The following is a 12,619-nucleotide window of genomic DNA, read 5'->3' as shown; positions in this document are numbered from 1 at the left end:
CACGCGCATAAGGCCGATCTACCAAGAAGCGTCAATATTACACGGAGCTGAATGCAAAAAGTTGGCGACGTCACCAACTGACGGCCATCTTAAAGCAGTGTATTTCTCATGTGACCTCTTGTGGAGACCTCAAAGTAAGTGATTTTCTCATAGTAGACTGGCAGATAGATAGTTGTGTTTCATTATTATAATACATATTAGCATTTTACAGTAATCTAAAAGTACACGATCTAGTATTACGTTTAGCGAATGGCGCTGACACAAAACGGTCGACAAAGATAGCAGCCGTCCTGATAGGCTCATGGCCCCCATTACGCATCTAGCGCTTCGTATGTATGTGATATTTATGTAGAAAAAGTGTTAATCAAGAAGGACGTGCAAGATAATGACCAGAAAACAACAGGGAGCTGACTAAAAGTAATTTTACACATGGGCGACCGAATGGATGTGCTAGTCAACGCAGGGAATGTGTTGCTTGCAGCTTTTATTTTTGTGTGTACATTAGCTCCTCCCTTTTAATTTGACAAAATCGCTAACAGAGGAAGCTAACCAGAGTTAGCATGGAAGTAGCAGCCGCCGGCCGGTCGTGTTAGCTTCGAACGCCCAATTTTGGTTTCACTGATCCGGCTCCGTTGTTCATCTCGACTCGTGATCCGGTTTTTTAGGCCTTGCTGCTGGAGGGGACGATGTCTCGGAAGCGGCTTGACAGTCGCAGCGGGCTCACCGCCGCCGGGCTGCTGGTCGAAAGTCACACGCCGATCACCGCGGAGCCCCTGGACGCTGTATTCGAAGTCACCGGGGAGTTGGGAAGGTGAGTCGGAAACATTTAGATCGGGGGTTTCCCCACAACATTTCACGGGAAACAGCTTTTAAATGACATCATTTCTTAGTCCTAACGCCAAGTAAACAGTGTCAAAACAAAAATAAGAATAAAAAACTTTGGATTTTACCCAAACATTTTGAAGAGTGGAACAATTCCATGTTATAAAAACAAAAGTGTTATTTTTCATGGAATAAGTACTGCAGTATTCTTCAGAACAGAAGCAAATAATGTTGCATTGTAAAGTTGTAATCATCTGGAATGAAGTCACTTTTTTTTTTGCAGAAAACACGACTTCTTTATTTTTTGGGTAAAAAAAATGTTTTTTTTTTCTGGAAGAAACTGCTGACATTTTGTCTGATAACTGTCTTTTATTTTCCTAATTAGTGACACCATACTTGTTAGTATTTACTCTCCACATATACAGTACAAAGTGGTTTCACGTTACCGTTGTGCAAATCCCGGTTCCTTTTACATTGTGTTCTAGCATTGCCGCATCCATGATTTGTAAACATGAACTTTGCTTTTTGGTCCAACCAGTTTTAGCGGTTTTCCTCCTTTAGGTTTAACTTGTGTTATTCCTGCAGTCAAAAGTATGACGTCATGACAACTTGATGGAAACACTTGTTATTTTTTTTGCGCTTTCACCTTTATGCAAGTACTCTTAAAACTATAAAACCTCCCAGAAACATATATAAATTAGTTTCCCCATCCATTTTTTTAGATTAGACCGCGGAATAGTAAATCAGATGTGGAATTGACACAACTTTCTTATGTTTGAAGGGGCAAGTTTGCAGTGGTGAAACGTTGTGTGGAGAAAGCCACGGGTAAGGTGTTCGCCGCCAAGTTCCTACGCAAAAGGAGGCGGGGCCGCGACTGCCGGGCCGACGTGGTCCACGAGATGGCCGTCCTGGAGACGGCCCGCAACAACCCCAGGGTGGTAAACCTGTACGCCGCTCACGAGACGGACCACGACATCGTTCTCGTGCTGGAATAGTGAGTCAAAATTATTTGGAAATTAACCTTTAGCGGCAGAAAATCAACGTTTGTTTCCCAGCAACGTTCTTTTGTCCTCATAAAAAACAAGTCAAAGTTATTTTGAAGGACTTAGTATTGTTTTGTGGGTTAGGTGTGTGTGTGTGTGTGCAAGACTTTAGTTGTAATTCATGCAAAACAAATATTTAAAGTTTAAGTGGGTGACATGGTTGAGAGCTTTTCTATTGGTGAGTCACATTCAACCCTTTTATTATTTTTCAAAGCATTTTTTTAACCACTTATGTAACTCATTGGCTGCCATTGACCAATAAACCAGCTTTCATTTGCCCACCCAAGTCAAATTCTGTGACACTGAAAGATGAACATTCATGGCCAGACCTCCCAGTTTAAATGAATTGGACGTTTATGGGCATACTGGCATATAATGAGTGATTGAGGGGAAAAATCTATTGGTGTATTGGTTTTATTCTTAACTTTTATGAACTATGCATTCCTTTCTAATGATCTACAATAATAAAAAACAAATACAACAAAAAATAAAACTTAAAAAAGTAACAATCATTGCTCAGTTGCCCTATAAAGGGTTAAATCTTCAAAAATGAATGTTATTTTCTTAATAATTGACCAAAAATAGTCATTTGAAGGCTTGAAACTGTTAAATTTTCAAAGTACTGCCTCTGAAATGTATTTGCAACTTTTCAAATGATTATAAAATACATAAATTTATATCACAATGACTTTTTTTTCCAACCAGCGCGGCTGGCGGCGAGATTTTCGATCACTGTGTGTCCGAGGAGCTGTTACCCGAAGCCCAAATCACCCGTCTGATCAGGCAAACGTTGGAAGGCGTTCACCTCCTCCACCAGAGCAACCTGGTGCATTTGGACCTCAAGGTGGATAGTCACGTCCATTTTTTTTTTGTTTTCAACCTCACATTGACTTTATTCCCTTCTGTATTTTAGCCCCAGAATATCCTCCTGACCAGCCTTTCCCCTCCCGGAGACATAAAGATTGTAGACTTTGGTCTGGCACGCAGATTGGGCGCGGTTGGGGAGCTCAGAGAGATTCTTGGCACACCTGAGTATGTGGGTAAGCATAAAAAATAACAACACAAGCGTTTGCCTGGCGACAGATGATGTCAATGTCACTTCCCGTGGAGGATTCACTAAAAGGTCATTTAAAGGGGACACATGATTTTTTCTTTCAAAGTAAAAACCCTTTTTTTGTTAAAATACACAATATATTTACTTTCACATCCACACAATAAATTATCTATTTATACTATATAAAAATAAACAAGACTCATACAGATCCAGAAATTTACAAATTGTACTATTATTTTTATTAACCTCTGTATTAATTTGCCCACTTTGTACTTGGAATTAGGTCGGAACGTCAAAAACTCAAAAGCGTAGTCCAAAATGAAATAGAAAGTCAACAATTTAAAGTACAGCATTCCCCCGTTTTTCACGTTTTTTGCGTTCCCCTATTTTGCGCTGCACCACAAAAAAACTGGAAAAATGGAGACCATCTGTAAATTCCAGGGTTTCACTTAACATAACAATACTAATAAACATCTCTATTTTTCTTTACTCAGCCCCAGAAATTTTGAACTATGAGCCCATCACAACATCGACAGATCTTTGGTGAGTGGTAACATTCCTCATATTTTTTTTATTTCTCATTTTTAGTATTCTGTGTTGTTAAATCCTGCCATATTTTCTCCCCAACCAGGAGCGTAGGCGTCATCGCCTACATGCTAGTAACGGGCGAGTCTCCATTCGTCGGCGACGACAAACAGGAGACGTACTTGAACGTGTCGCAGGTTAACGTGGACTACAGCCGTGAGACCTTCTCCAGGGTTTCTGAACTGGCTGTAGATTTCATTCGCAAACTGCTGGTCAAAGCACCCGAGTGAGTTTTATTTTAGATCAGCACCATTGGTTTTGTTTTGTGGTTTTTGTTTTTTTTAAGGTCACCTGTCAATGGCTGTTTGCACAGTTCATAACCACAAAGTGTCATTTATTTTAAGTCCCAGAATGTGGTCGAAAGTAACAATTAGGCCACACCCCCTTCATCATCTTCACTTTCCCGTTAGTTTACTTTTTATTCTGTTTTGTGTGAAAGGCTTCCTGGTTTTGGAGGTACAGACGAAAATGTTTTTGACATAGGCAGAAAAGCATTCTCTATTGGGTTTATGTCTGATTATCTAAAAGCTACAGTGGTGGCTTGAAACGTTGATTCATTTATTCATGGAAACCAAAATCTTGAAGTTCTACAGCTCCGATTTTGACTTTGTAGGTTGAATTTAAGATTCCTGTGTGGACAAAATTCAAGGATATTTTCATAAATTTCTTCGGGCCAATAAACAATGGATTGTAGTGGAAAAACAAACATATTTAGGGTTTTGCTGCTTATTTTTTAACCCTAATATTCCCATTTATTCCCTAAATTGCAGTTTATATCATCTCCAAACATTCCAAACGGTTTGACTCACTTTTCCTCGTCGATTTGGAATTTTTTTTCCATTTTTATACCGCTGACTATAAATTGTGATTGACAGGGACCGTCCCAGTGCCGCAGAGTGCATGACCCACCCTTGGCTATGGCACACGCCTGGACCCGAACCGGCGCCGAGCCGCGAGGTCCGCGAGCGTAGCTGTGGCAGCAAGTGGGCGGCGCCCCCGCTGGACGACCCCGAGGACAAGGAGAACTTCCTGGAGACCTCGCATTCTCACGCCAAACGCTCACGCTTGGACGAGCACGGCTTTCTCGGAGACGGTGACTTCTAAAAAATATTTAGCCGGCCACAAATAGCTTTTAAAACTATTTTTTTTAGACCGACGGGCCATTTATTTATACTTTACGTCATTTGTTAATTGCCAGATTAACACAAGCCAAAGATAATCAGATTAGCCATTAGTTGTTGGGTTTTTGGTCCCGTTTTGGTCTCTTTTTGGTCGTTAAAAATGCTGCTAATTAACGGAAATGGATGCAGTATGTGAAGTCGCCTTGTTAATTGGCCGGCAAAGAGATTTTCAAATGTCTTAACTGTTTATTTCTTTGTTTTTATAGATTTAATGTCGCCCCAAAACGACATTTTCCCGACTGTAGTTCCAGCTAAGACTGAATAACGAAAAGCCGCCTCGTCTAAACTAAAAGTATTGAAAATGTCTTCTATGGTCGTCCACGGCTGTTCTGATTGACAGCCAATTTGTCGTGAGGGGGCGTGGCTTAAATTTGTCCAGGTGGATGCTATTAATAGTGCCATGAGAAAAACATTCCTGATACTTCCTCGCGATTCCAATGTTTGGAGCGATTAAATTTAGCTCAGGGTTTTTACAAGAAAACATTTTGTTTTGAAATTGTTCAACTTTAGGCTTAAATTCAGTGTTAATCGGATTCTCAGGTGATCAAATATAAGTGATTGACGCAATGTTATTCCGCTTGCGTAAAAAAACGCCTGAAGAAAAGGGAACCAGCATTTAGCACTTCCTCATTAGCACAAAAAGTTCTTGCATTCACGCTTTTTTTTTAGAGAAGTGTCCGATGGCGCTTTATATATATAAATAGACAAAAAAACCATTACTATTCTTATTGTTTTTATTTATGTGCTGGATTTCATACTTTGTTCTTTTTTGGTTGTTGTATGTTGGAGAGTTAAGATAAGTTGGAGAAAGGGTTTTGATGGAAAAGTGGGTCCAAATTTTGGCATTTAAGAAGGTTGAGGATAGATAGGATGGGCGCTAGTGAATGTGATGACGAAAGTTTTGAAAAGTGGACTTGAAATGGCATGGAAAAGGAGGGGGAGCTCTTGTTTGTTGTTGTTTTTGTTGTTGTTGTTGTTATGATCACCAGCAAACACAGGAAGGCCTTTTTTTGCATAGAACGGCCATGTTTTCTTCCGTAATGCTGTCACCCGAAAGAACTGGAGGGCTACTCTGAGAGAGCAAAAAATCCAGCTGGGTTTTCTTCAGATTGATAAATAGGTGACCATGAAATTATAGTATATATATACTGTATATAAGATCTAATTTAGCCGTCTCGGAGGAATCGAGAAATAAGCTTCAAGGTCTAAAATGTGTTATGCACATTTATGTTTTTTACTGTAAGATCTAATAGCAAAAATATTAAATGGTTACACAATTAATTGAAGGAAATGATCACTCAGAGAATTTTTTCTCTCTAAAATTGTCAAAATTTGGGGAAAATGCTCAAAATTTAGCTTCCTAAATTTGAATTAAATGTTTTTTTTCAATTTTTAAGCAATAGTTATTGTGCTAATTTAAATAGATCTTTCTAATTTGGGCTAAAAAAGCTACTCAGATTCTTTAGTTTTTGTTTTTTTTATTTTTTCTATTAAGTGACTGATTCAATTGTGCTGTTATGCCAGCAAAAAATTCATTGAAATATTTTAATATCCTTTAAGAAGTCAGATTTTCATGATATGAGCGTCTCCAGAGACGTTTGATTATTTTGGATTTCTTATTTACCGGATTAGCAAAAAAAAGAAAAGAACAAGCTAATGAATTGTGGGAAAGCACAAATGCGTATTCTGCAAAAAAATGCTCATTAAAGTATGGAGAATGTGACTTTTGGCTTCTATGTGTTGGCCTTTGTCTTCAAAAGTCATGTTTAACAGATAAAATATTATTGAAAGGTTCATTTGTAACCTCGGGAGTGGTAGAAATAAAGTTAAAGATAAAAATAGAACAAAAATCTGAATCATTCGATTGTTTTTGCTGCTGCAAAATGGCCATTTAGTGAAAATTCAAAAAAAATAATGCATTGCAACTTTAAAAAATCCTATAAATGTCATGTTTGGGAATCTATCTCATAATAGTTTTTATTTTTAATGCATAATATCAGATGTGTTAACATTTTCTTTCATTGATCATAAAATGACAAAATTTTGATAGATTTTACAGACAAATTGGACAAAACCATAAAATAAGTTACAAATTTTGACTTTTTTATATCCAACTAGCATTATTACCAAAGATTAAATCAAATTAAAATCCTAATAAATGAAGAAAAAGGCCTGCAAAACTTTAATGCCAATACTTTATTTCCCAATTTGACTGTGAACATTTTTTACAGTGTTGAAAGCTAAAATAAAAAATAAAATGGAATGATGATTATAACTTTGTCACATTCAACAATAACGACCGTCGTGGTCATAGTGGAATCTGGGCCTATAATTTCAGTCAAAACACGGAAAAAAACTAAAAAAAAATAGGTCAAAATGCGTCATTGCAAGTAAAATTCCTGGAAAAAAACAGCGCAATTTCCAACAAGACCAAAAATAATTCAAGCATGTCCTCACATAACCTTTTTCTTTCTCCAATTTCAAGATAATCCAATTTTTGCAATTTTTTAGCTCACCCATCAACCACTAAGTTTTAGAAAATTCAAAATTCCTGAATGACCTTAAAGTGGTTTTCAATGGACGGCGGTTGGTCTTCAAAATGGACTTTGCGATGTAGACACGCCCCCAATTCCTCCAAGGTCTTCACAAAGCTCTCATGTTCTCGGCCTACCCAGGCTCGCATGGGGTCCCTGACCTCATACGGGGTAACATGGGCGTGGACTCGAATCCCACTTGCGGCCAAATGTCCCAGCAGCTTCTGGTCCGTCACCCACGTCTCGCTACCCCCCGGGTGACCCCCATCCAACCAGAAAATGTCCGAAATACTCCCGGCAAAGTCCCCCAGACTTGGATCGGCCTTGGCGCCGTCCAGTTCGTAAAGCACCTGGTTCAGGACCACGCATCCTTTACTGAAGCCCACCAGAGTCAGAGAAAACCCAGCGGTGGCGCCGCCCTGTGGCTGGAGGTGGTTTTGCAAGCCGACACGCTCCATCCCGTGGATCAACAAAGACCTGTAGCGTGGAAAAAAAAAACTTAGTAAATTCCCACTTTGGCGGAGAATGGAAGACGGGTATGGTGACCTGAGGTGGCTCAGCGCCCCCCCGTCGGGGGAGTACGGCGCGTGTTCTGGGGCGCCGAACATGTTGCTCTCCACGAAGTTGCAGTAGCTGCTGAATTTTCGTAAGTACCTCCGGGAGGCGCGCACCACCCACACGTAGTGACCCGGGAAACGGCGCCCTAAGGTGACCACAACCTGCTCCAGATTCCACGCCATCCACTGGGCGCAATCCGGCTGGGACGCCATTTCCTCGTGGAAGTCCTGTAAGTCAGAAAATATTCTTCTTTTGTACCAGATATTGAAATTTTAGTCTTAAATAACACCAGATTTAAGAGGAAGGTTATTATGGGCATTTCTTCTGCATAATATCGGTTAGTAAAGTTACTACAAAAAAATGCATTTTTTTTTAAATTAACATCTGTGATTGGTTAGCAATAATTTATGAATGCCTTAATTTAGCTGAGCACCCTTGTGATGATCAGTGGAATTTTTTTTATTTCTAATTGGCTTTCTTGAAAGATAAAATACAACATCTTACATTTAACTTATATTATGACGTAATTTTTTTAATGATTTATTTTGTCTCATGATCCATTTCTGATATTTGATAGGCCCTTTTTTTAAATAGGTCATCATGGACACTATAAACATGCTCTCATTTTATTTCCATAAGGAAATCTAAGACTACTGTCTTTTATGAAGGCAATATAACTATCATTAAATTTAATTTCAATTGTAAATGAGCAAGGTTGTTAAGTGCTTAGCACAATCTGCAAAAAAAAAAAAAATGAACCAAGGTCAAGGGTTAAAAACTCTGGATTTCTTCCTGGATGTACTTTGCATTTTGTCCCATAATCCCCCAAAAAACTAGTAAAAATAATTCTATGGAACCTCCAGTCATGAAAAAAATGATAATTTTGAATTTATTGTAGAAATTATGCAGAAAAAAAGAAAGAGTACCCACTAATCAGTCGATTTTGGAGAAAATTGGGCTTACCTGAATATCCCCATGAAAAAACACCACATGCTTGCAACTACTACTACTACTATTGTTGCTTCCTTGTGGTTCGTGTTCATCTCCGGGCCGTAGGAGGAGAAGATCGTTGATCATATTGGCTTTAAAACCGGGCACGGCCAGCAGTTTGTGAAGCCTCTGCTTTCCCGGACTATTGGAGACTCCCACCGGGCGGCTACTCGATCCCGGAGTCACCGTGGTCGTCATCGTCCTGTCTGTCACTATTGTAATCCTTCAATCCAACCCAAAACAAGCGTTTAGCTCCGCGTTCAATCGAATTTTAGCACTGCAATACGCTCCCGGATCCCCCAAACAAATGGAATTCTTGTTTCCTAATACTTCATAATATACATTACATGACGTCTCGGTATCCTTTTGGTAATCTTTTTCAGGGAGCGCACGCCAATGTGTCCAATTTGTGGCGTTTGGTTTATTTTTATATGGTTTGTGTCCACAGTGAGTCGCTGTTTCGCAAAAATACTGCAGTCTGCCCACAACAACGCAACGTGGACTTTGTCCACAATGTCTGTACTTTGTACCACTGTCACTGATAATTAGTGAGTTCTTGTCAAACGTTCAGGCATTAATTTGAATTGTAATTCAAGTTGTCACCTCACAAGGTAATCTTATTTTTGCATTGTTAAATGTGTTTCTAAAAAACTTCGTGTGGGTTCCATACGGAATGTATTCATGTACGGACCCGGAAGTGTTTTTTTATCTAGTCTGCGAAATGGCTTTTAATGAGTTGCACGCCAAATCGTGCCAAACATTTCCAAGTTTTATTGTTTGCAAACAATCGCGATGATTAAAATAATTCTCACAAAAGACACTGGGAAAGATCCAAATTGTTCTGCAAAACGCTCAAGTCCGATCGTGAATCAACTAAATACCAAAATAGAATAACAAACTTTGTATAAAGTTGTGTTTTCCTACACGAATGGCCATCATTGAAGAAAAAGGTAGTCCGTACAATACATATTTCATATATTTCCACCTTTTAAAATGTTATTGCATCGATGTGGCAGTTTTCTGAAAATAAGACAAACTATTGCTAAGTATTGAGAAATACTTGGAGAGAAACTACTTCACTGTCCTTAAAAAGCCGACAATTTTCCTATTAATGCAATGCATGGAACATATTTTATACTGTAATTTTTTATGAATGTATTATTATCAATCCTGCAGAAAAATGACAGCGACTTCATTGGGAAGACGTCTGGTGACATGTCTTCTTAACGTATCTGAGGCTCGTAGGAAGGATTTGGTGGAAAACGTGGCCAAAGCGGCCTTATATGACTACCAAGGCAAGTCCATAATACAATAAATGCCATAAAACAGCCATTATGTTAACTACAATTCCCAAATATATTTTTTTATTAAGCAGGTACTCCAAGAAATGGAACGACGGTATTGAACATCTTTAATGACCGCGACTACAACCGTTCTGTCATCACCATCGTGGCCAGCATCGAATCTATCCGTGAGTCGTACGCCATTTTCGTGATTATTCGAGGAAAAACTTTTTTTTCTTCTCCACCAGGGGAGGCTGTCTTGTCCGCCTGCGAGAAGGCCTGTGAGTTGATTGACATGCGAACCCACTCGGGGCTCCACCCACGAATGGGCGCTGTGGATCTGGTACCCATCTACCCTCTAGGGGAGGATGTAGGAATTGAAGACTGCGTTCGAGAATCACGTGGTAAGATAACGTTTTTTTTTGTTAGCTTTTCCCTTATGTTGAGTAAGTCTGATTTGGACTTCTCCCTGGACATCTTTAGCTATCGCCATGGGTCTCACCCAGCGAGTACCAGGCACCAGCGTCTTCCTCTTCGGGTGGGCCGACACCCCGCTTCAACGTGGGCTGGCGCAGAGGAGGAAGGAGATGGGCTGGTTCAAAAAGATGGCGGATTTGCAAAGTATCCAGGCCTGCGTTGGACCGGTGCCGCAAAAACGTTTCGGCCTTACTGGCGAGTGCAATAATATAATCAGAATTTTATCTATTTAGCTCCTGTATCTATTATAGTGTTCAAGTGAGCTAAAATTAGCTAACTAGCAATTCAGGGTCTCCCCTTGTCTTAATTGGGATTGACTCCAGCACCCCCTGTGACCTATATGAGGATGGGCGGTTCAGAAAATGAATGAATGAATGCAAATCCAATGTATTGATTATTATTATTTTTTTCATAGGTGTTGGGGCCGGTCCTTACGTTATGAACTGTAACGTCACCATCGACACCCAAGACATCGCCATAGGACGCCATATCGCCGCCGCCATCCGAGAATCCACCCCAGGAGGTCTTCCGGGCGTCCAGGTCCTGGCTTTGCCTCATGAGGGCGCTGTGGAGATCGCCTGCAATGTGGAGAGCGTGCCTGGTGCTCCGCCCGGGCAAAACGACGACACAACGCCCTGGCCGACCTTTAACGTCGGGGGTCGGCCTTACTGCCACGTCCCGGCTTCCCTCATCACGGCCAGGGTCGCCGAGTTGGCAGGGGGCCATGGAGTAGTCACTAAGGGCACCGCCCTGGTGGGTTTCACCCCCAATGAGTGTCGAGGATTGGCCGAATGGGCCCTGGCTCGAGATATCGGCCCATTTTGGAAAGAACAGCAAAGGGTGCGCATGTGAAATTAAACCTGCATTTTCCACACTTTCAATGTGGTTGAATTTGTTTTTGGCAAAAATGCTTCACACAGAGCGACCTGACAACAAAATGGTTCTGGGGTCGTGGGTTCGAACCTGGGTCGGTCCTCTCTGTGTGGAGTTTGCACATTATTGCGTGGGTTTTCTCTGGGTAATCCCAAAAAAACATGCATACTAAGCCAGCTGGTTTAACACTTAAAATTTGCCTAACCCTAGCTGTGATTGGTTGTCTTTTGTCTCCTTTTGCCCTGTGATTGGCGGATTCAGGGTGCCCTCCTCCTCCACCTGCATCCAATATTTATCTGGGATAAGCTCCAGCACCCCCCGCGACCCTTGGAAAATGAAAGCTTCCCACATACTCACGATGATTTTGACCGAGAGGCCCGATGTGAAAATCCCTAGAATGGCGTGACCAAAATGGATTTGATTTCAATGTTTCATGAGCGAGCCTGTGCAATTTTCACGTCATATTTAATAGATGGAGCGCCATCAATACTGTATATATTTCCAGCAACCATCTCATTTCATTGCATAGCCTCTCATCTTACTAGCAAACTAAACCTCAACACCATCCTAATAACCTTAAAAACGACTAATCACTTGTATCAATTTCAATTCTTCAATATTTTCCCTACAATTTCCCTGAAATTCAACATAGCGTCCATATTTTTTAGTCATTTTTGGATGATATCGACCCTCAAGTCACATAAAAAGTCCTCATCACTTGAATTACACATATATTGTCCTTTATTTCACCAAAATTAACAGTTTTCCTTGTATTGCAGGTTTTCAAGTTACATAAGAAGACCCCCTCCCAGTCACCCCGTTCCCTTTTCGAGGCGGTTTTCATCCTCCAGCTCAAGCCCCCCCGCCCCCTCCTCCCGGTAAGTCTTTGTACGCCATCCAAGCCCAGCTTTAGTCACACAAGCATGGCAGCCTCTCATCTTTTCTCTCCGCGTCTTAACACACACAATCCCCCCTCCATCTTTTTTCCTCCACACCAATGTATTTTTTTCCCCTCCTCTGCTCATGCACCCCTCGCATACTACAGGAATGCTCAGCGGCTGTCACGCTGGCGAGCATCACCACGTAATCTAGGTCAAAGCATAAGCCCGGAGGTTTTTGTGGTAGTGGCACGTTTGTATGCGTTCATATCAATGCATCTTTCAAATCCTCCTTAATATTAATTTCTCATCTTTAATAAGCCGGCCCACTTTTATCATTT

General features: G+C 40.7%; 3 protein-coding genes across 4 annotated transcripts; 2 read left to right on the top strand and 1 right to left on the bottom strand.

Moving 5' to 3' along the window:
• The first annotated feature begins 24 nt into the window (after nt 1-24).
• On the top strand, nt 25-6,408 carry stk17b (serine/threonine kinase 17b (apoptosis-inducing)). 2 transcript variants are annotated; one of them, XM_077728664.1, is made up of 8 exons: nt 25-134; nt 666-811; nt 1,604-1,816; nt 2,571-2,709; nt 2,779-2,905; nt 3,414-3,462; nt 3,551-3,730; nt 4,380-6,408. In XM_077728664.1, exons 2-8 carry the CDS (start codon nt 687-689, stop codon nt 4,606-4,608), a joined length of 1,062 nt encoding a protein of 353 aa, XP_077584790.1. In that variant the 5' UTR covers nt 25-134; nt 666-686; the 3' UTR covers nt 4,609-6,408. The 2 variants fall into 2 exon arrangements, with proteins under 2 accessions (XP_077584790.1, XP_077584789.1); XM_077728663.1 differs by lacking the exon at nt 25-134 and adding an exon at nt 299-417.
• Nucleotides 6,409-6,943: 535 nt separating this feature from the next.
• c11h2orf69 (chromosome 11 C2orf69 homolog) lies at nt 6,944-9,189 on the bottom strand. Its single transcript, XM_077728249.1, has 3 exons — nt 8,741-9,189; nt 7,766-8,004; nt 6,944-7,696 (listed from the first exon to the last, which is right to left on the bottom strand). The coding sequence occupies exons 1-3, from the start codon at nt 8,963-8,965 to the stop codon at nt 7,228-7,230; spliced, it is 933 nt and encodes a 310-aa protein (XP_077584375.1). The 5' UTR covers nt 8,966-9,189; the 3' UTR covers nt 6,944-7,227.
• A 284-nt stretch (nt 9,190-9,473) lies between these two features.
• On the top strand, nt 9,474-11,379 carry ftcdnl1 (formiminotransferase cyclodeaminase N-terminal like 1). The gene is made up of 6 exons (XM_077728290.1): nt 9,474-9,717; nt 9,944-10,062; nt 10,143-10,238; nt 10,299-10,454; nt 10,534-10,722; nt 10,943-11,379. The coding sequence occupies exons 2-6, from the start codon at nt 9,948-9,950 to the stop codon at nt 11,377-11,379; spliced, it is 993 nt and encodes a 330-aa protein (XP_077584416.1). The 5' UTR covers nt 9,474-9,717; nt 9,944-9,947.
• Nucleotides 11,380-12,619: the final 1,240 nt, after the last annotated feature.

The sequence above is a fragment of the Stigmatopora nigra genome, chromosome 11 (assembly GCF_051989575.1).
Source record: "Stigmatopora nigra isolate UIUO_SnigA chromosome 11, RoL_Snig_1.1, whole genome shotgun sequence".
Lineage (NCBI taxonomy): Eukaryota > Metazoa > Chordata > Actinopteri > Syngnathiformes > Syngnathidae > Stigmatopora > Stigmatopora nigra.
Note: the sequence above shows the minus strand (reverse complement) of the source record. Positions and strands in the feature narration are given on the sequence as shown.

Coding starts and splice junctions, on each gene's coding strand:
- c11h2orf69 (XM_077728249.1), bottom strand. CDS start 8,965: ATGACGACCACGGTGACTCCGGGATCGAGTAGCCGCCCGGTGGGAGTC. Junction 8,005..8,740: donor TTTTTCATGGGGATATTCAG/GTAAGCCCAATT, acceptor TCTGACTTACAG/GACTTCCACGAGGAAATGGC. Junction 7,697..7,765: donor GGGGCGCTGAGCCACCTCAG/GTCACCATACCC, acceptor TCCACGCTACAG/GTCTTTGTTGATCCACGGGA.
- ftcdnl1 (XM_077728290.1), top strand. CDS start 9,948: ATGACAGCGACTTCATTGGGAAGACGTCTGGTGACATGTCTTCTTAAC. Junction 10,239..10,298: donor GGCCAGCATCGAATCTATCC/GTGAGTCGTACG, acceptor CTTCTCCACCAG/GGGAGGCTGTCTTGTCCGCC. Junction 10,455..10,533: donor CTGCGTTCGAGAATCACGTG/GTAAGATAACGT, acceptor GGACATCTTTAG/CTATCGCCATGGGTCTCACC.
- stk17b (XM_077728664.1), top strand. CDS start 687: ATGTCTCGGAAGCGGCTTGACAGTCGCAGCGGGCTCACCGCCGCCGGG. Junction 1,817..2,570: donor ATCGTTCTCGTGCTGGAATA/GTGAGTCAAAAT, acceptor TTTTCCAACCAG/CGCGGCTGGCGGCGAGATTT. Junction 2,906..3,413: donor TGGCACACCTGAGTATGTGG/GTAAGCATAAAA, acceptor TTCTTTACTCAG/CCCCAGAAATTTTGAACTAT.